General features: G+C 33.8%; 3 protein-coding genes across 8 annotated transcripts in view; 2 read left to right on the top strand and 1 right to left on the bottom strand.

Annotated features, from left to right (window-relative positions):
• LOC114341711 (TBC1 domain family member 25) overlaps positions 1-11,706 on the top strand; it is a 43,512-nt gene extending 31,806 nt beyond the window's left edge. Inside the window, exons 7-8 of the mRNA XM_028292522.2 lie at positions 3,861-4,631; positions 10,662-11,706. Coding sequence (XP_028148323.2) covers positions 3,861-4,631; positions 10,662-11,540 — 1,650 coding nt within the window. The 3' untranslated portion in view covers positions 11,541-11,706. The remainder of the gene's footprint in view (positions 1-3,860; positions 4,632-10,661) is intronic.
• Positions 11,707-12,597: 891 nt separating this feature from the next.
• Positions 12,598-13,531, top strand: LOC114342169 (TBC1 domain family member 25-like). Its single transcript, XM_028292958.1, has 2 exons — positions 12,598-12,606; positions 12,673-13,531. Exons 1-2 carry the CDS (start codon positions 12,598-12,600, stop codon positions 13,363-13,365), a joined length of 702 nt encoding a protein of 233 aa, XP_028148759.1. The 3' UTR covers positions 13,366-13,531.
• Positions 13,532-20,695: 7,164 nt separating this feature from the next.
• LOC114342178 (four and a half LIM domains protein 2) overlaps positions 20,696-23,688 on the bottom strand; it is a 485,196-nt gene continuing 482,203 nt past the window's right edge. For all 6 annotated transcript variants that reach the window (XM_050657502.1, XM_028292970.2, XM_050657504.1 and 3 more), the window contains one exon: positions 20,696-23,122. In XM_050657502.1, coding sequence (XP_050513459.1) covers positions 22,778-23,122 — 345 coding nt within the window. In that variant the 3' untranslated portion in view covers positions 20,696-22,777. The remainder of the gene's footprint in view (positions 23,123-23,688) is intronic.

Raw genomic sequence — 23,688 nt, 5'->3', positions numbered from 1 at the left:
CATTCTGAGTTTAAATTTTTCAAAAATATTTATTAGTTTTCTCAGGATTCGAAGAAAATGAATACAATTAAAATACATTGAGAATTTTGACATGCGTCACAATTTTGCATTAACTCAATGTAAAATTCTAAACTGTTAAATTCCAGCTTCCCTAATTATTTGACATCAAAAGACATTAGAAACTATTTGTAGAGGATTGAAATCTGTATTGAAAACAACTGTTAAAATTGGTCTACGTAATTAAATATATTCCAAAATTTTGTAAAAATGTAATACATTTCAGTTTTCAGCCCAAACTTAGGCCACACACAATGCAATAATGTTCACATTTTTGAACTGTCAATATTTTTATTTTATCATCTATTGTTTAAAAACAATACAGTTGATAAGATACTCTCAGTTGCGGAGAAAGTATTAATAATAAAGTCTAATAACCGTGGAACAGAATAAGCTATCTGACAAATTTTAAGATTTGGCAGTGACATTGACAGTATGTAAATATTAAGTATTTATCCTTCAAAATACACTGCTCAATTTTCTACAAAATACGCGTCAAGAGTCGTATCAGTTTTTTTTGGAACCAGGTGTACCTAACTTTTGTATTATCCAACATAAGCGATCGAATCAAAAAAACTAATAATAAAATAAGAATGTTAATAAAATCTGAGGCCATAATTGGCATATTTTATAAATGCTAGAATAATCCATAGGGTGTGGTGAACTCTGAGAAAAAAACACAGTTTGATTGGTACACCTGGTATACAATACCTGTAGCAATGGTAGGGGAGCCCAAGCGGGGATTTTTGCAGTTACTCGAGCGCGTCAGATTAGCATATGGGAGAAACCTGGTACCCTGCAGATGTACCTCTACCATATATTGGCTCTTAACACAGGGGAGTTCGTTAAGGGGGGCCCGAAAAAAAAATCTATCCTTAAAAAAACTCGAAATTGTCAGATTCAGATAAGGTAAGTTAAGTACATGCAAAAGAGTGTATATTTCAAAAATCTGACGATTTGAGCCGGGCGTAAGGAAATGGGTGAGTACCAAAGTTTCACAAGAAAAAAGCGAATATTTCGCGAAATGAATGACAGATCGAAAAACTAAAAAATATGTGCCCAATATTTTTTAAAAATCTATCGAATGATACCAAACACGACTTCCCACGGAGAGGGGTGGGGGTAAATTTAATATTTTAAATACGAATCCCGCGATATTTCGCGAAATGAACATCAGATCGAAAAACTGTAAAATACACTTATTTAATATTTTTGAAAAATCTATCGAATGGTACTAAACACGACCCCCCATGGATGTGGGGCGGGGGGTTACTTTAAAATCTTAAATAGTAGCCCTCATTTTTTATTGCAGATTTGGATTTCTTACGTAAAAATAAGTAATTTTTATTCGAAACATTTTTTCGAATTATGGATAGATGGCGTTATAATCAGAAAAAACGATTGTTGGAAATGGAAAATTAAATTAAAAAATGGCAAGCGCCCACTAAAATGGAAAACTTTACTTAACTTTTTTTGGTTTTAGGACCTACTCTTCACAACCCAATAGGTCCCCAAAGCGCTCGAGTGACTGCACATTTAGCATACTTTGCTCCCCTACCAAACTATATTATTACAGCGATATTCTTAAAGAATAAAACTTAAATCTATTAAAAAATCACCTAAATCGGACAACAGGTTTAGAAAATTCAAGACATCAAATATAGCCCATTTTTAAGGTGGTGCATGAATTTCTTGGAGTAGTGTATATATAAATAATACCGATAGAACAAGAGAGGTGAATTAGTCATTGATATTATTTATGTATTGTATATAAAATATAAACAAGTGCGTTACCATTCGTAGCAATAACCTAAACGAATAAACTAATATAGTGAATGGAAAATATTTTATGAATTCACTTACCTAACGCCCAAAAGACACTAGACCAGGGCGCATCTGTAAAAATATTAGTACATTTGGACGTTGAGAGGTGACTTAATTTTTTTTGCAGAAATTGCTTGACAATAACTCAAATAATAATATTTGAGTTATCCTCCCTCTCAAAAAGGTCCGGAACATTGTTTAAATAATCAAAATGTCAAAAAATGAAGGAAAATTTCAAATTTTTTCTTCGTTTTTTGATTATAACTTTAAAAGTATTCATTTCCGAGAAAAGTTGTACTGACATAAAAGTTGCGTAATTAAATTTCCTACAATATAGAATTGGTTAATGATTTAAAAAAATAGTCACCCTTGTTGCAAAATAGCAATAATTGCGAAAAAAACATACAAAAACAAGTATTCGCATTTTACGTTTTTCAACCATTTATGCTACACTTAGGACCTGAAAAAAAAACACGTTCTACGCCACTGGACGCGGCCGCCATGTTTTTAATTATTTTTTAACTTTTAACATATGTTTTATGTTCCTTAAGAGTCTTATCTTTTCTCAATTTATCATTACATTTAGACTACTTTTTAAGCTCAAGAAACTTATATGACCCCTTAAGATCGGTTCAATAGATTTTGCAAAATCAATTTTGCAATCCAGCTTTCGCAAAAAAATCATTTTTTTTTTAATGTTACAGGACTGAAAATAAACCAACTAGCAAGTTGAAATTTTTTTTGCGTATAGAAGTGTACTGTACCTTTCATTTGCAATTTGCAAAATTAAAATCGATTAACTACCACGGCGTCAGGATTTTTTTAAATAAACATTAATTATTGGTGCTACGCGCAGGACAGCGGATAGTTTGCTCTGGTTGGGCATTCCAATGACCTTTGATAATGATTGATACATTTTAATTTTTATTATATTTCGATATAAATAAATAAATTTGTTTATTGCAAAATAAAAACACATACTCTATCCTTTGAAATAACACTTTTTTAGCAAAAACTTTCTTTGTTCATATATTTTAACTTGGAGAATAAAAGTTTATTAATTTTAAACATATGCAATTGTTTAAAAAATATTTCACAAACAATAATACAATTAGTTTGATTTTTGTGGAATTAAAATATTAAAATACAACAAAATATAGAGTAAGAAAATAATATATTAGATAAAGATTGGAAGATATTTTGGTGGAAATCAACTTGTATGAATCGAACACCGCTGTCCTGCGCGTAGCACCAAAAATTAATGTTTATTTAAACAATTTCCTGACGCCGTCGTAGTTAATCGATTTTAATTTTGCAAATTGCAAATGAAAGGTACAGTACACTTCTATAAGCAAAAAAAAAATTCAACTTGCTATCTGCTTTATTTTTAGTCCTGCAACATTTAAAAAAAAATGAATTTTTTTGTGAAAGCTGGATTGCAAAATTTATTTTGCAAAATCTATTAAACCGATCTTAATGAAATTTACAGTGTTGTTTTACTATATCATAACTTTTTCTGGGTAAAATATGAAGGTCCTAAGTGTAGCATAAATGGTTGAAAAACGTAAAATGCGAATACTTGTTTTTGTATGGTTTTTTTCGCAATTATTGCTATTTTGCAACAAGGGTGACTAATTTTTAAATTTTTAACCAATTCTCTATTGTAGGAAATTTAATTACGCAACTTTTATGTCAGTGCAACTTTTGTCAGATATGAATACTTTTAAAGTTATAATCAAAAAACCAATAAAAAAATCGAATTTTTCCTTCATCTTTTGACATTTTGATTATTTAAACGATGTTCCGGACCATTTTGAGTGGGAGGATAACTCAAATATTATTATTTGAGCTATTTTCAAGCAATTTCTGCAAGAAAATTTGAGTCATCTCTCAACATCCATCTCAAAACAGATGCGCCCTGGACTAGACCTCAACATTTATTTAATGGCACACAATGTATAAAAAATATCACTTTTTAGGCTGATGACCTTTTGTTCTGCTACCGTTGGTTGCTTCTCGAAATGAAGCGTGAGTTTGCCTTCGAAGATTCTCTGCGCATGCTCGAAGTCCTTTGGAGTTCTCTTCCTGCCGATCCGCCAGACAAGGAGCTCAAATTGTTCGACACAATGTTCCAACCGACCATATCAACACCTCCTATTAGTCCATTAGTAAAAACACCAAGAGAAAACGCTTACACCAAAATCATAGCCTTAAGGCGTCAAAGCAGTTCTATGTCGCTTAGTAGTTATAATTCCAAGAAAACCCAGCAAGTCAAGAGACAGAACCACAGCCTCGATGAGTCAGTTAGCAAAACCAAAGCTATTTCAGTCGTTAAAACGAAGTATCAAAGCTTGGACGACGCTGTGTTACAAAAACCTGGCGAAATCAGTCCGAAGAGTCCTAAAAACTGTGATTTTTCTCCCAAAAACTTGGATTTTTCGCCAAAAAATAGCGACTCTTCACCGAAAACTAGCGAAATATCGAATTGCTCCCTGAGGTCCGAATTAAGACCTCGCTCAATATCTCCGTTGGAGCAGAAATCAGACTCCGTAGTACTAAATAATCGAATCAACGCCCATCAAATGCTTAGCAGGAAAAGTACCAGTCTTTCTTCCAGTATGACGAATCTGATAAAAAATTCCAAAAGGACTGGCCATTTTAAGGATCTCAAGGAGAAGTTATTTTCCTCTCTAGATAGACTGGACGCGACACATTCCATTAAAGAGGAGGAAGAAAGTAGACCGTATCAGGTGAGTCAAACATTTATCAACCAAGGTACTACACATAGTTTCAAAAGTTATGCATCACCCCTCGTATTCACGATGTTTACGCTTTTATAAATCCGTATCTTTATCACCTATTAATAGGCCTGTTTTATAAAAAATATACCATTTTTGGTTTTTTATTTTATTTGATTACCCATTTAATTGACCTGGTTTTGTCAAGGTGTAAACATTTGAAAAATTTATTTTGGTGAAATTTTCGAAAACGTGATTAAAAATGAATCGTACTTTAATTTCTGAGTTGGACCGTATAAGAATTATCGATTTAGTTGAAGAAGGCCATTCATAGCGGTCCGTGGAGGAAAGAGTGGGTGCTTCTCAAAGTGATGTCTCACGGAAATGAAATAGGTTCCTGGAGACAAACTCGATACGGAATAGAGCTCGGTCTGGTAGACCCCGAGTTACCAATGATCGACAGAATAGATATATCAGAATTTCCATCTGTAGAAATTCTTCTATGTCTGTACCAGCCCTCCAAAGAGAATTCAGGCATGCTACAGGTGTCAGAGTATCGTTGTCTACAATAAGAAGAATAATTTTAGACTCACGTTTGAGGAGTCACCGACCAATAAGGGTTCCTCAGTTACAATCTAGACATGTTTTGGACCGCCTCCAGTGGGCTCAAGAACACATAGAGCTCCCCCAACTGTTTTGAAATTTTGTCTTTTTTTCAGACGAGACCAGAATCTGTTTAAATAGTGATAACCGGCGAATTTGTGTGTGGCGAGAGCCAACAAGAGCTGCATAACTAGCCACACACGAATTCGCCGGTTATCACTATTTAAACACATTCTGCTCTCGTCTAAAAAGAGCGCAAAATTCCAAAATTGTTGGGGGAGCTGTATGTGTTCTTGAGCCCACTGGAGGCGGTCCAAAACATGTCTAGGTTGTAGCTGAGGAACTCTTATTGGTCGACGACTCCTCAAACCTGACTCAAATTCTTCTTCTTATTGTAGCCAACGATACTCTGACTCCTGTAGCATGCCTGAATTCTCATTGGAGGGCTGGTACAGACACAGAAGAATTTCTACAGATGGAAATTCTGATATATCTATTCTGTCGATCATTGGTAACTCGGGGTCTACCAGACCGAGCTCTATTCCGTATCGAGTTTGTCTCCAGGAACCTATTCCATATCCGTGAGACATCACTCTGAGAAACACCCACTCTTTCCGCCACGAACCGCTGTGAATGGCCTTTTTCAACTAAATCGATAATTCTTATACGGTCCAACTCATAAATTAAAGTACGATTCATTTTTAATCACGTTTTCGAAAATTTCACCAGAATAAATTTTTCAAATGTTTACACCTTGACAAAGCCAGGTCAAGTGAATGGGTAATCCAATAAAATAAAAACCCAAAAATGGTCTATTTTTTATAAAAAAAAGGTCCATTAAAGATGTGATAAAGATACGGATTTATAAAAGCGTAAATATCGTGAATGCGAGGGGTGATGCATAACTTTTGAAACTATGTGTAGTACACTTTAGAAGACCAAAAATAATTATTTTTTCAAGAATTTTTTTCTCAGAACCTTGAACCTTTATTAAAAATTAATATAAAACTTTTTACATATTAGGCCCGTTCCAAGTGACATGAAAACCGTCCTTCGTACTGCCCTCGTCATGCGCATTATAAAAAATGCGTTCCAAGCGAACATGAACGATGATTCGTATCGTACATTATGTTGTTCCAAGCGATCCATGTACCGCTTCGAAATCGGTAACTGAACGGTCCTTTTGATACATGCCTTCAAGCAGAAACTATTTGTACTGACTTGCGCAGTTATGATTGTTTTAATTTTTACTGGTCACTGCTATGAGATCAGCCGATGATTCAATAATAGAATAATCCAAAATCCACGCTATTAGTACCTGTGAATCTTAATTTTCGTTTAAATAATTATTAATTCTTTTTTTTTTAAATTAATCTTAAAAATATGGATAATTTATTATTTTTTTTTCATAGAAGACAGCGATTTTATGTCAGATATCGATTCTGAGGAAGATTTTGAAGTTGAAGTTATGTTTAATGAACATGTTAGAAATGATAATTTCTAACCATCTAGCAAACTACTAGTGGTACTGCGGTAATCGTACTGAAAATGGTTCAGGCGCAACCCGAACTTGAAATGCATTGAAATGGTACACAAATCCGTTCCAAGAGGGTTACGTACCGGTAATCGGTTCGGGATCGAAAGAAAACCGTTCAAGGGCGATTCTGCGCATTAAAACAGTCCACTCGATTTCGTGGCGGTTCAAGGGATCGTACAAATGTGTCGTCTTGGAACGAACCTATTAATATTTAACTCTTAGAGAGTACAAAAAATATATCTTTTTTCAAAAAATGTATAAACATTTTCAATTTCTTTGCAACACGAAAATGCAGCAGCTGCATAATGCTCTGGTTAAATCGGAGAGTGCACGAAGAGTCTATACCGGTTTCGGAGGTCTTTTCTCCCTCATCAGTAGTCCCACATCCTCTTCTCTCCTATTTCCCCTGGCATCACACTTTGGGCCTTTCCGTATTGCAAAGAAAGAAATGTCACGGATGAACTAGAGCCATTTACCGAAAAACAAAGTAAGGTATCAATCGAAGTAGCACAGAAAACAACAATAAATATCGTTCCCATACCACCCAATTGACAACAGGTGGAATACTTTCTTTGGTTACACTTCCTGAGATTTTCAAAATTTATAAATCATACAGGATGCCGAGGAAATTAAGATGAGAGAAGTTTAAATAATTCACAACTCATCTGCTCAGCGTGGTGAAAGTTCCAACAAGAAAGATTCATTAATACTCATACAAAAGAGTAAATGAATTAAAAAAGAATGTGTGTACTTTGTGCGCACGTAAGAAGTTATACTTCTATTATATGATTTCAACGAAATCAATATACTTTAAACAGTTTCTCTACTACTTTCCAAAATTTTTTATTAAAACAATACCAAAAATTAAAAAAATTAAAGAATAAAACACACACAAACACATTGAAAAATGCCACAAATGATTTCTGAACAATAATTGTTGCCAAAAATTTTAATTAAATACGTATTTTCTGAAAAAAATTATATAATAATATACTTACAATCATAAAATCTATAAAAAAAAAATAAAAAAATAACAACTTGCTTGGGGCTTGAACCCACTTCACGTCTATCGCGCCGTACGAAAGTCGAAGCGATTTCTTACTGCACCACCTTCGCATATACGTCCTGTGGGAGTATGCACAAACTAAACGTTTACATTATAAACTTTTTGACATTTTGTTTATTTATATGAATTTAATCAAATTATTAGTTTGATTTTTGTCGAATTAAAATACAACAAAATATAGAGTAAGAAAACGATATATTAGATGAAGATTTGTAGAAAGTTTGTTCGTAATCAGATTATGTAAATTAAAGCATTGCCTACTAATAGGTAACTTTATTTTTTTACATTTTCCAAATAGATAGGTATGAAGATAATTTTTTATTGGAATACAACTGAAACATTTAGAATTACGTACCTGCGGCTTTTCAAAACTATTTAAAAAGTCACTATAATTATAAATTTGAGTTTATTTCTGCCCTCACATATTGAACAATTATTGACAGATCATTTCAACACCCAATCAGAGCCCGTATAACGACTAATATTCTCCTTTTCATGAACATTTTTCAGTGCGTCACAAATTATAGAAAAAAAGGTAAGTCCGTGATAATACACATTTATGACATTTATTCTAACGTGACATTTTACTTAAATCTGACAGTTGTCAAATTTTATTTTCAATTTGGAATAAAACCAAATCAATTGTGTCTATTGCATTTATAAAATGGTATTTTCTTTCATTTGTATAGTCTTATAAATTGTACAGATTATATTGATAATATTATTATTTTATTTAATAAATAATTCTTTTTTGATTATGGCGCCATCTATCGACAACTAGAATAATCACCGAACTAGAATAATTACCGAAGTATTCCCAGACGTGCCTTTTTTTCTGTCACATACAATTTAATGCGTTAGAGAGAAATCGAAAAACTGTGACGCACTGAAAGATGATCATGAGAAAAAGAATACCATACTTTCGGTGTGCGCATGCGCGCAGATTAATAAAATTTCACCCTTAATGAAATCGCGCCTAAAAAAGTATAACTTCAAAAATAAAATCAATGGGAAAATCCCAATACTTGGTTGTATACCATAGTTTAAAAAACTCATACAGAAGTAAAAAGTTGTATACTGGTATAAAATTGTTTATTAACGAACTTCATAAAATGTCGTGCTAAACGTTTTCGTTCCAATTCAGAACATCTTCAGTGCATTCTGCTAAGTAATTGTAACTAGCACACTATTTAAAGTGGTAATAACTTCATAATACATGGTTTACATTTTAAATTTTATGAAAATATGGTGACTACCAGTCGATGTTACAAGATTAAATTAAGTACATGCTTAAAGGGCACCATGCTTCCCTGCTCAAAAAAACTAGGTACTTGCTAAACTACTTGCCAGTTCAATGGGCAAAATGCACAGTTGGTCTGTGCCCATTGAACTGCCATTATTTGTTAGCTTTTGACCTCCCTTGTGCAGCTTACCCTTTTTTTATTTCGTATAACTTCCACTTCTCTTCATTCTATCTCCATTCTCTACTATCTACTGCTAATTTTTGTATCCTATTCTTGCCATTTTTTCTTTTTCTCTTTCTTCTTTCACTTTGCTTATTTGTTTATGTATTTATAGTCCAAGAGGCAGCGCTGAAAATTTTTTCTGAATTTACTTAAGCTAGTTATTTCACAGTTGATTACTGTGATTGTGTAGACAAACATACTGCGGTCGGTCAAGCGAAACGTAGAACAGGGGTTACTGAGAGGGTATCAAAGTTGCTTTCCTACGAAGGTAATTAAATCCATTTACTAAGGCTGAAAATCAGTACACACATTCTAAATTGAATGTAAATAAAAGTTATTATAGTCGGTCAGCTGTATGACAGGACAGAACCGGTCGGTCGGCCGCAATGAATGTACAGGGTTATTCACTATATTTTGACCCCCTTGTAAACTGCTTTATTTACAGAATCAGAAAAAAATATAAAATACAAAACTTATTAAATTTTTAAATTATGATTGGACGTCATCCATCTGGGCGTGATGACGTAATCGACTATTTTTTTAAATGAGAATAGGGGTCGTGTGCTAGCTCATTTGAAAGGTTATTCAATTCCCTATTCAGTAGTATAAACATTAATATGATTGTTTATACTGGGTGTCAAAAAAAATTTAATTAAATTAATTGTTTAATTAATAATTCAAAAAAAAATTTTGGGCACCCTGTATAAATAATGATCTTAATGTTTATATTACTGCATAGAGAATTGAATAACCTTTCAAATGAGCTAGCACACGACCCCTATTCTCATTTAAAAAAATAGTCGATTACGTCATCACGCCCAGATGGATGACGTCACTAGTACGGTATATATGTCAAAAAATCATAATTAAATAATCGAATAACTTTTGTATTGTACATTTTTTTCTAATTCTGTAAATAAAGCAGTTTACAAGGGGGTCAAAATATAGTGAATAACCCTGTACATTCATTGGGGCCGACCGACCGGCTCTGTCCCGTCATACAGCTGACCGACTATAATACCTTTTATTTATATTTAATTTAGAATGTGGGCACTGATTTTCAGCCTTAGTAAATGGATTTAATTACCTCCGCAGGTAAGCAACTTTGACAAGCTGTCAGTACCACCTGTTCTACGTTTCGCTTGACCTACCGCAGTATGTTTCTCTACACAATCACGGTAATCAACTGTGAAAAAACTAGCTTTAGTAAATTCAGAGAGATTTTTCGGCGCTGCCTCTCCGTCTATTATTTTTCTTTCGGTATTAGGCCATTGTTTATGTAATTGCTTTTGTTTAAAAAAATTAACTGATAGTAGTTACAAACTTTAGATGAGCCTTTTCTTGACTAATTTTATTTTCTTGTGTTTTAGGGCCGCCTAGTAAAAAATCTTAACGAATTCCTCAACTTAAGTACCGTGAGTAAGCTCGAAACATCGGAAAAACCAAAAATAATGCTCACTAAATCCAGTCTGGACGATTCAGAGAGCTCAAGTATCTCCAGACATTATTCCTCAACTTCCAACAGTGGCGACGATACCAGCCCAGACGATTCACAAGAGTACTTCCCCTTAACCACTTCAGTAACGAGAGAATTACGTTTAGAGCTCGAAAATTTAGATCGAAAAGTATTTGGTGACAAGTTTGTAGACAGATTATCGGAATCTCCAGCCAGCGAAAACGATAGTACTGTAACTAAAGAAGTAGAGTTGAAAGATAAAAGAAAGAGTGACGATGTCTTCTTGTGGGAGAATCCTTTACATCAAAAAACGCCTAGCGTGAGTAAGCTGAACACCCACACGCCAGACGAGCAAGCCGACATAGATTTCGACGCTCCTGAAGCAGTTACTACACCAGAGGCTCAACCTGATCCTGAAGATGCTACAGATGAAGTCGACTCGAAACCACTAACCACGGAGCTACCTACTTCCAACGGAACCGTACCTGCCATGACCAATTCCTGCGAGGAGGTCACCGAAAGCGTTAAAACTTCTTCTCTTCTACCCTCTCCCAACGAATTCGGGGGTGGGAACCCGTTTTTGATGTTCTTGTGCATCACGTTGCTCATGCAGCACCGAGACCATATCATGGGAAAAGCAATGGACTACAACGAGATGGCGATGCATTTCGACAAGATGGTGAGGAAACACAACGTCACCAGGGTTTTGAATCAAGCTCGGCAGATGTATGCGAGGTACATGAAGCAGCACAGTATCGCTCAGCAGAGGGTAGAAAAGAACGAAGATTGTTAGATTGTTAGGTTTTTGGTTGAAGAGTACTGTGATATTTTTTCTGTATTATTTATTTTTTAATGTACATACTTTATAGGGTATTTTTTTACTTAGTTTTTGTTTTTCGTCAATTTTACTCCTATAGGTTAGGGATAAAGTGCACCTAATAAAATAATTATTTATCAAATATCCCTGTTTTATTTCTATAAAGAAAATATAACTAGAAAATCATACTGTTCGAGCCATTTAAATATCGTATTAATTGTTGCTTTTTTGTGTGCACCCTGTATGCAAAACCGTTAGTTTATTGAGAAGTGTATTGCGCCGAATAGCGAATATTTTTGTAATATAGGCACAGCCAACGAGCCAACCTTCTTCCACTTATCTGTTTGTTTTGATAATAATTATTGCGTCATTGTTTTGTTGAATCGGCAAAACCTTCGAATATGCGCTGGGAATATTTTAACCCTGGTGTAGGTACCGAGAATTTCGGCCAGTGGGTGTCATGAAAGATTTTGTATTTGGAGAACTTTTCAAGATACCGAATGAAGAGCATCGGAAATGATTCCGCGTCGGCCGGTAATATTTTAATAGAACTGTTTTGAGATATCGGTTGGATGTGCGTGGTTTCGCGTCGCCGCGCGCCTTAAAATTTTTATAAAGAGCTAATTTTGATTCCGTCGCGTCGTGGTTGGAGAAATATAAGTTCCACAAGATACTGTAATGCACGTTTGACATTCCGGGTTACGGTACAAACATTTTAATTATACGCGAGGTTTTAGAATTATCAATATTAGAGATTCATTGTTTATATTTAGCCCTTTAATATTTTTGCAGGCTGTTAACTTTTTGATTTAAAGCTGATTATATAAAATAGAAGTATAAAGTCTTTTATTTAATTTCGAATCTCGGGGGTTTGTTAAGAGCGGGTAGAACTTTCAGAGAGCCCTTTCACACATACAAAGAAGAATTGAAAGACAAAAATAACAACAACGGATGATCAATAAAAGTCATGAATTGATGGAGCAGAGAAGACAAGAGAGAAGCAACAGGGAGGATTAGGAGAGAATGGGGCAAAATGGTTCCTGTAATATTTTTTATGCTAAAACAACAGAAAACGAAATAACTGGGTATCGCTTAATCAAACAATAAGAGGAGTGTAGCAGCACATATTTCTTCGAAAAAATTATATCTCTTGGAACTAGAAAATTTAGATAGAAAAGTATTTGGTGACAAGTTTGTAGACAGATTGTCGGAATCTCCAGCCAGCGAAAACGATAGTACTGTAACTAAAGAAGTAGAGTTGAAAGATAAAAGAAAGAGCGATGATGTCTTCTTGTGGGAGAATCCTTTACATCAAAAAACGCCTAGCGTGAGTAAGCTGAACACCCACACGCCAGACGAGCAAGCCGACATAGATTTCGACGCTCCTGAAGCAGTTACTACACCAGAGGCTAAACCTGATCCTGAAGAGGCTACAGATGAAGTCGATTCGAAACCACTAACCACGGAGCTACCTACTTCCAACGGAACCGTACCTGCCATGACCAATTCCTGCGAGGAGGTCACCGAAAGCGTTAAAACTTCTTCTCTTCTACCCTCTCCCAACGAATTCGGAGGTGGGAACCCGTTTTTGATGTTCTTGTGCATCACGTTGCTCATGCAGCACCGAGACCATATCATGGGAAAAGCAATGGACTACAACGAGATGGCGATGCATTTCGACAAGATGGTGAGGAAACACAACGTCACCAGGGTTTTGAATCAAGCTCGGCAGATGTATGCGAGGTACATGAAGCAGCGCAGTATCGCTCAGCAGAGGGTAGAAAAGAACGAAGATTGTTAGAATATTAGGTTTTTGGTTGAAGAGTACTGTGATATTTTTTCTGTATTATTTATTTTTTAATGTACATACTTTATAGGGTATTTTTTTACTTAGTTTTTGTTTTTCGTCAATTTTACTCCTATAGGTTAGGGATAAAGTGCACCTAATAAAATAATTATTTATCAAATATCCCTGTTTTATTTCTATAAAGAAAATATAACTAGAAAAGCATACTAAAAAGAATCGAAAGACAAAAAGAACAACAACGGATGACCAACAAAAGTCCTGAATTGATGGAGCAGAGAAGACAAGAGAGAAGCAACAGGGATGATTAGGAGAGAATGGGGCAAAATGGTTCCTGTAATATTCTTTATGCTAAAATAACAAAAAACTAACAACTGAGTACCGTTTAATCAAACAATAAGAGGAGTTTAGCAGCACGTATTTCTGTGAAAAAATTATATTTCTTGGAACTTGAAAATTTAGGTAGAAAAGTATTTAGTGACAAGTTTGTAGACAGGTTGTCGGGATCTCCAGCAAACGAAAACAATAGTACTGTAACTAAAGAAGTAGAGTTGAAAGATAAAAGAAAGAGCGATGATGTCTTCTTGTGGGAGAATCCTTTACATAAAAAAACGCCTAGCGTGAGTAAGCTGAACACCCACACGCCAGACGAGCAAGCCGACATAGATTTCGACGCTCCTAAAGCAGTTAATACACCAGAGGCTAAAGCTGATACTGAAGAAAATAATGAACAAGAAAGAACAAAGAATTGCATTTATAAAATACCTTGTGAATGCGAACAATTTTATTTAGGTGAAACATCAAGACCATTAAACGTTAGAATAAGTGAACATCAGTCTTATATTAAAAATAGAGAATTTGATAGATCTCAAATATGTCAACACGCATGGGATAATGAACATAGAGTTCAGTGGAGAGATTCAAGTATAGTCCTGAAAGAATCAGATAATAAAAAGAGAAAATCAGTAGGATGTGGTTACCCATACTGAAAGAGGAAGTCAATAGAAAGAAAATACCACGATTAGTAAGTCAATAAATATCGAGTTGGTACAAATTTTATATTTTAGTATTACTAATTGTATATTTATGTATTATTAATATTATTTATAATTTAAACATAATATAGTCAGAATTTGGTATTAGTTTTTTGAAAGTAAATTAAATGTAAGACCAAATACTTACGATGTCGGGATAGTATCACGAGGTTTTTTCCTGGTTTTCCGTCGTGATTTACTATGGAATCTCTAACACGAGAATTTTACTGTCATCGTTGCATTTGGTTGTTTTTTTAAAGACAAATCACATGCTATGATTTTTTTGTGACGGATATTCTTGAGTTGGGATTGATTTCATGTAATCTAATGAACTATCTTTTAGTCAAGTCGTCCCAGGAACGCAACTCATAAATATTGGCGATATCATTTTAAAGTCTTCTACTTTAAAATGTATAATACACGTCTGATGAATTGCCAATATAAATGAGTCAGATTAAATAAATTATTAGAATAATTTTTTTACTTAGCAACATTTTGTTTTAATTATTTTTTCAATTTAATTGTGGCTTATTGCACATCTTACGTTCTTAATAGTTCTTCCGTTAATTATTATTCCTTCACTTTCAGCTCACCTCCTACCTTGAATGTAAGCAATGTATAATGTATACTCTTCTTCTTTTAAGCGCATCTATCAACTCCATGCTCTTACCTGCAAAACTTCCAAGATTCCAAGGCCTTTTCATAATTTTTCTAACCAGTAATAGTGTAACAGTCCTCAGCCGGATATCCGAACGGAGGCACAGTTTGCTTTTTTTGTTTTATTTATACTCTTCTTCGTGTGCCTCATCCTTTAAGGACATCGGCGAGCATCATGGCCCATTTTACTCATTCTGCAGCGGCTGTGAAGAGTCCTGTTGTTGTTTTTCCACTTCACTGCTTAAAATTTTTCAACCAGATATGTATCGTTTCCTCGGTCCTCCTCTTCCTTCCACTTTCCATTGTATAACCAATGGCATCAATTCATTTTTTTTTTCATTTCTTAGTAGGTATGTATGTGACCAAAGTAGCTCATTTTTCTTTCCTTCATAATTTTGGGTTAACTCCGGTTTATCCGCGAGCGGTTTATCCGTGAGGTGGATTATCTGTAACTCTGTAAAAGCTTTTTCTAATATTAAAGAATATGATTTAAGAGTTTTGGAAGTCATTCACTATTCTCGACTCTATACAGGGTGATTGATTAGTAGGGTAAAGCTCAATAGCTCCGCTATAGTAATAGATAGCAATAAAAGTTAATAACAAAAATTTTAGCCACCTTTGAGCTTCACATTACAAAATTAGTTAGAATGTTACAGGGTGTTCGATAACACAGTGGCAGACCAAACTTATGTTTTTTTTTTAAATGGAACACCCTATATTTTATTTTATATTCGAAATCCTGTTAACTTCTCCATCACAAAAATATAAAGGTTTGTTATGTTATACAGGGTATTTACAAAGTTATAACCAATTTTATATGAAAATCGTAACAAGTTCAACTCCCTGTATAAATAAAAATAAGCACAACAGCAATGGTTTATTAATGCCATATTTTTTTATTTATTGTCAAAATTTTTAAGAATTATCGATATTGCAAATTTTCTTTATATCAAATACAGGGGAGTCAAAACGCAAGTACATTATTTTCTCAGTAATGTTAAATGGAACACCCTGTATTTTTTCATTATTGAAAATCATTATTGAAAAGTAACATTAACGTACTTTAATTTTTATATAACATTCCCTATGCCCAAATTTATTAGTTTTCGAGATATTTTCATTTTTCAGAGCAAATTATTTTAGGTGTTTAAATTTATCTAAATTTTAAGTAAGCCATGACTGAATTGACAATTGAAGATTACCGATTGTCAATCCGGTAATCAATGTAACACTGTAGCAAATAAAGAAATAAAAATAATTTATTAGTAATACACTTTACAAACAAAAACACAACCACTACAAGCAACATTTTTGAAACAATTAAAAACTATCTTTTTATGTAAATGCAACAAATAAACAAAGAAAATTAGTAATAAATTAAAAAAAAACACACACACAAACACAAAATACAATATTTTTTGAAGACCATTAAACACTACTTTTGTATGTAAATGTAACAATGTAACAAATAAAGAACGAAACATAATTTATCAGTAATACATTTTGCAAAAAAACATGTTTGAAAAAATTAGAAGCTACTTTTAATAAAATATTTTTAATATTTAATTACATAAGGTGTACAAAATTATCTCCTAACACATTTATGTACGCCTATATAAAAACTATCACTGAATGAGCTACTTACTCTACGGAGCATTTGTAAATTAACACATCGAAATACAGTTTGTATTCTATTTTTCATTTCATCCCTTGTTGTTGGAGGTATTTTATAAACTTCATTATTAACGTAACCCCAAAAAAATCAGTCCAGTTTATTAAATTCTGGTGATTTTGTGGCCACGCTACTGGTCCATTGAAAAATAAAAATATCTCGAAAACTAATAAATTTAGACATAGGGAATGTTATCTAAAAATTAAAGTACGGTAATGGCACTTTTCAATAGTGATATAAAATACGGGGTGTTTCATTTAAAATTACTGAGAAAATAATGTACTTGCGTTTTGACTCACCTTTATTTGATATAAAGAAAATTAGCAATATCGACCATTCTTGAAAATTTTGGAAATACGTTAAAAATATGGCATTAATAAACCATTGTTGTTTTGCTTATTCTTATTTATACAGGGAGTTGATCTTGTTACGATTTTCATATAAAATTGGTTATAACTTTGTAAATACCATGTATAACATAACAAACCTTTATATTTTTGTGATGGAGAAGTTAACAGGATTTCGAATTTAAAATAAAATATAGGGTGTTCCATTTAAAAAAACAAAAGTTAGGTCCGCCACTGTGTTATCGAACACCCTGTAACATTCTAACTAATTTTGTAATGTGAAGCTCAAAGGTGGCTAAAATTTTTGTTATTAACTTTTATTGCTATCTATTACTATAGCGGAGCTATGGAGCTTTACCCTACTAATCAATCACCCTGTACCTATTCGCGGTGTGCAAGTACTTGGAAAGGGAAACGAGAAACGACCGTGCGCGAGTCGCGGAGAAATATTGCATCTATCTTAAATAATTCATATTGTCAATTGAAATTGTCAAATTGACGTATATTTCATACCTTCTGTCATTGACGCAGAAAAATTATATATTGCTCCACAATATTGATATGATATGCAATTATTATATAAAGGTAAATTTAATTAATTGTATTTTGCTTGCAGTACTGCATTTTAATAACTGATTTTATTTACTACATACAATTGTTTACGTTTGCTAAACATAACCTGCATCTTATTTTTTCTTCTTATTATTTTTTTGGACTATGGTCTTGACAATTATCCAGCAACCAGGACTAATATAATTGGCCAATATAATTAAAAGTGCGAATAAAAGTACAGAGCGTAGAAATAGAGGTCGCTTTGCCGAACTTGCACGGTCCCACGAATTCGCATCTGCGTGGTAGTCTGTAAAGTTTTCAACAATTGTGAATTCATGGAAAACACTGTTTTACCAAATATCGATAATTATGTCAAACTAGTACAACTGCTAGTAGAAGATGAAAATGAACTGCCTGTCCCTACAAGTTTAATGAACCCGGGGAAAGAATATGGCCGAAGGAAACCTGCAAGAGTATTTAGACTGCGACGCTACCTACCCAGGATTTTAGCATCTGTATAAGAAAATGGTGAGGAGAAAACGAGGAAAGTGATGAAAAAAAGTAGCTTGTACCTGGTGGACAAGTGACTCGCAAAGCGGCCTTGTGTCACGTGAATGAACTTTAGACAAGGCAAAAACGGCGGGTTCGTTAGAAAAAATATTCCCATGAGATTTTTTTACATGATCACATTCGTGAGACAAGGTTCAAGAAGTCGCCCACGTGAAAAGTGGTCCAATTTTTTTAATCAAATTGCAAAAATCAATATTTTTGGCCCGTACAAATTTTTGTTAGGTTTTTTGGACCATTCTGAACAAAAAAGGTCTCTTGTAATTTTTGTCTAAAGTTGATCGTTTTCGAGTTATAAACAATTTAAAATTGAAAAAAACGAAAAATGGCGATTTTCAAGGCTTAATAAATTGGTTAAAAGTTATTATTATGAAAATCAGAAAGTGACTAAATCAAAGTTTAAAGCCCCCCCTACAAGATCCTGAAGAAATTTTTGTCTTAATTTTATTACTATGCTGATATTTTTAAGTAATAATAATGAGCGCCAGCACGTATTAGGCGGCCGTCTATGGTGAGTGCGAGAGAGATGCCATTCCGGCAGTCAATGGGGCGTCTTACTCGCACTCACATTTACAGGCGCGTCAATACGCTATTACGACTTATTGTTAATAATTGAAAATAACAGCTTAGTAATAAATTAATGACACAAATTTCTTCAGGATCATGTAGGGGGGGCTTTAAACTTTAATTTAGTCACTTTCTGACTTTCATAATAATAATTTTTAAGAGTTATTAAGTCTTAAAATGGCCATTTTTGCGTTTTTCAAATTTTAAATTGCTTATAACTCGAAAACCATCCACTTTAGAGAAAAATTACAAGAGACCTTTTTTTTTCAGAATAGTCTAAAAATCCTAAAAAAAAAATTGTCCAGACCAAAAATAATAATTTTTGCAATTTGATTAAAAAAAATTGTTAAAAAAAATTTGGACCACTTTTCTCGTGGGCGACTTCTTGGAACCTTATTCTGGGGTGAATTACAAATATGATTATGCAAAAAAATCTCATGAGAATATTTTTTCCAACGAACCCGCCGTTTTTGCCTTGTCTACTTCTAGAATACCTAGAAGACCAGGACGACGCTACTCGCTGAAAACTTGTTGCTGCATAAAGTGCAATGTAGAATAAAGAAACATGTTTTCCACTCAAAGAAGCAGAAACAATTGACATCACAGACTACTCTCAAAAAGTGAAAAAATTTAGGTACACATTGAAAATTGTAAATTAAAGCTTTAGGTGAAACTACCTTTTTATTTTTTGCATTTATGTATGACTTCAAGTTTTGGCTTATCCGCGATTTTCGTATCCGCGACAACCGTGCCACTCAACTCCACGAATAAACGGGAGTTGACTGTATTTATTTTTTCATCTTTCTTTGTGTTTCGGTGTTTGTTATCTGTTGTAATATTTTCCACATTCTTCGATAATACCAGATCTTAAATCTGGCAAGTCTTATTATCTATGAAATACAGTGATAAGCGCGCTAAGAACCGGCAAAATATCGCAAAAGATGAAAAACATTAGTTATGAGATAGTCAGAGACATGTTAACCATAGACCAGGCTAGTTATATGCCACTCAATGCATCGGGTGTAACGCCAATATCAAGTACGGTGGTCTAGCTATCTTTGTTTGTCGTGCGAGTGTGAGCGTATCTACCAAGAGGTGGGAGTAATGGAACGACACAAACACAGAGGCGGCAGCCATCATATGCTAAAGAGAGAAAGCTAAGCGCCGGTAGAGGGAGATAGATAGACCACCGACCCGAACTGCTCCGCGTTACGCTATTTTTCGGACCTGGCCTAATCTACTTGTTATTATATCTATGAGTACGAGATAAAGTTCTTATACGTGGCTAATTGACTAGTCATAATTAAACGTATGTCATCGAAAAACATTATACATATATCAATTTCCCATGTTAGAACAAATGATTGAATAAATTAAGACATATGCTATTAGTAAAAAGAACATTAATTAGTAGCCATTTTAAATCAAACTAGTAATAAAAATAACTCAACTAAAATATTTTACTAAACGTCATTTATAATTATGACTGACGTTTAATTATGACTGAAGTCAACTAGCTCATAAGCTAACGTCTAGTCTAAAGGTGGAAATATTATGTACTGCAATGTAAATTTATAGGTTTCTTACGATAATTTCCCTTCTCCACTAACTAGTTTAATCACCTTTTATTTCACAACGTAAAATTTACATATTTATTGTGTTTTTCATCTTTTGCGTTATTTTGCCGATTTTTCGCGCACTCTTCACTATATAGGTTACAATTTAGGTGTTTAAATAGGTTTAATTTCCTATGCATATAATTGGTGTTTTCAATAGTTGTTATAGTTAGTCCCAATCTTCGTAAATTTCCTTTAGGTTGCATGCCATATATTCCAGGTCATCTTTATCGCATGCAATACTGCCTGGCCAACTGCAAACTGTAAGCTAAATCAACATATTTATAACCGTACCAAAAATAAGAATAAAAACAGTGTTTTTTAAAGAATTTATTAAAGAATAAAATATAACAGATGTCCCTAAAAGCAAAGCTCTTGATGTTTTCAATGATTCTTATAACAATAAATGTTTTTCACAACATTCCCATTGGTTACAAGTACTTAAAACAAGATTAAAATATACATTAAACTGGTTAACATCTAATAAATTATCGATAACAATTTTTTCGTTAATATAAATCCAAGCAATGATAAATACAATAATATGCAACAACCAAATTAAGATTCCAACCATTTAAGGATTAATCAAAATTTCTAAACTACTCAAATAGCACCAAAATTGCTCTTCCATCGTATGTAAATGCTATAAAGCTGTATACATAAAATATTATCTACAACAAACGCTTAAAAAGTTTCCATAAATTACAAATAAAATATATTAACGCCCACTAACAATTTGCGTCGACAAAAAAATTCAAGAACTAGTCAACTAAATTTGCTCGTTTGCGCCACACAGAAAAGCAAACTAGATTACGTTTTAAGCGATAATTTTTTAACTGTGTAGCCTTTACAGATCGTTGCCGTTTATCGCAGACATACCAATTTTTGACGTTTATCGCTGACGAGTCAATTTTTGACGTTTATCGCAGACATGCCAATTCTTGACGTTTATCGCAGCCATGCCAATTCTTGACGTTAATCGCAGGCATGCCAATTTTTGACGTTTGTCGTACGCGCACCGATTTTGGCCTTTTATCGTTTACGATAAACAGCAACGGCCAGCTTGATTTAAGGTGTTGAATTGTTTTGTCGAATTAGTCGCAGATTTTCTTATTTGATATATTAACACTTATTATACGATATCAGAATAAGGCAATGTTTTACTTATTTAGAATATGGCTACATCATCAATCGATTTATTGCTCAACCAACTTATGTGATACATCGAAAATTCAAAAGCTAGAAGCGATTTAAAAATTAGTAGTAGTAGTCTTGAAATGTAAAAAAATAAAAATAAATAAGCATTCTAAATTAATAGACCTCTGACAATAAACTAAATAAGAAATTAACGATAGATACATAACTAAATTGTCAAAAACTTTAAAAGTTAAACATATTCAAAAAAATAAAATAAAATTTGTAGGTACGACGGGGTAAGTGAACATTTTTACCGACAGATCATAAGCAATAGCGTAAAAATTAGTTGGTTATGGTCTTGACTCAAAATTGGACTTGCTCCTCAAAATTGTGGTTAAAAAATTTAATACTTACTGAACATACAGGTAAAACGGTACTCATATAAAGACCTTTACAGCAGGACGTTTCAAAGACTCATTTAACTTTGCACTTCAAGCCTATTCGCAAAAAAAAGAACAGGCTGAGATGACTAAGGTCATGCGCAATGATATGGTGCCAAAAACTGTACGAATTTGATAACAGAAGAAAGAAATGTCGTTGGACAAGGAAATTCGTTGGAATATAATGAATGGAGATGTCCTGAAGTCCTTTAGAGACAGAATACATGTGCTAGTTTATGTTATTTAACCCGTCGTACCTGATTTGTCCTTTTTTTTAATAAATTTTTTCATTAATTTTTTCTGTTTATAAAATGTCATGTGTGCGTGAATTTGTGTGTGTGTTTGGGGAATTAAGTACTGTTTTTTACAACTAAAAAATGGTACCCAATTTCGCCGCTAGAGTGTACGATAGTGTGTGTTTGTGTGACATTACTTTAAAAAATATTCACAGTAATTTAAATAGAAAAATCCATATCTTTTGATTTAACACTCAAAAATCTGTTAGTAGGTTGACAAAATCATTGATTTTGACTTTGATATGTACGTTTTTTTTACAATATTCTCCCTAAACAATTGATATGTGACCCACATGAACAAGAATGTATTTTCCATACGTTGTAAATACAAAATGATTACAATTACTTTTATTTAATATTTGATGTCGTTTATTATTTAAAACAAATAAAAGTATTTAGTATTCTGAGATTTTTGTCAACCTACAGGTCAAATTTCCCAACCTCACAACCTCGTTGACAGCTGTCAACAATATGGCATCGATGACAGTTGACAGCCGCGATCTCGTTGACACCTGTCAACGGATTTACATAAGTTTGGTCTTGGCGCAATCCGGACAGATGATGTCGTCCTGATCGGTGATGAATCCGCGTCCGACCAAGCTGGTCTTGCAGGAAGCGCAGAAGAAGCAATCGTTGTGCCAGTGGCGTTCCTCGAAAGAGATGAACTTGGTGCCGCCGATACCGGTGATGGGCTTTCTGCAAGCGGTACAGCGCTTGGCGAAGAGTTCGCCGAAGCATTCGGCACAGTAAGGCTTGTCGTCGCGGGACGTGAAGCGTTCACCGGCTAAGCTGCGTTGGCAGTTGGTGCAAGTGAAGCATTCCCTATGCCAGGGTTCGTTCTTGTAAGTTACCCCACCACTGGTGATCACCTGGAAACGAAGATGTGAATTAATATATGTAGAATTGTAAATATTTTACCTTAATTTTAAATTCTCCTGTATATATAAGTTTTCTTAATTATTATTACGAAAACGAAATTAGAGTCTCACGCATAAGAACACATGTGCGGATTAGCTTGGGGATCGGGAATCGGAGTTGCAAGATAAACATAAGTAGCCGCCTTGACTAATTTTATTGGTTTTCGTTTATTGGAAAAAGTCGGTACATACTTTGATTCAATTTTAATAGGTTGGTTCTCATGGCAAAACGGAAAAGGGAGATTAGATGTATTTAAGAGAATTGGTTTTAGCGTAGGGCTTAGGAAAGGCAGTCGATTTTAAGATGAGAACGGCGACAGTCGTGTTCTTGGTGATAAGACGTAAAAAGACGCTTTAAGACGTACTTATATTATGACAAGCCGGTTATAATATTGTTTAGACGCAATTACTTATCTCTAAATACATTTCTTTTTGTAAGAACAAGAACTCGTAAAATTTTAGTCGCAATTACACAAAGACTTTTACGTTTCGTCAATTTAATAGTATCAATAGTTTAG

The sequence above is a fragment of the Diabrotica virgifera genome, chromosome 8, assembly GCF_917563875.1.
Source record: "Diabrotica virgifera virgifera chromosome 8, PGI_DIABVI_V3a".
Taxonomy (NCBI): Eukaryota; Metazoa; Arthropoda; class Insecta; order Coleoptera; family Chrysomelidae; genus Diabrotica; species Diabrotica virgifera.
Note: the sequence above shows the minus strand (reverse complement) of the source record. Positions and strands in the feature narration are given on the sequence as shown.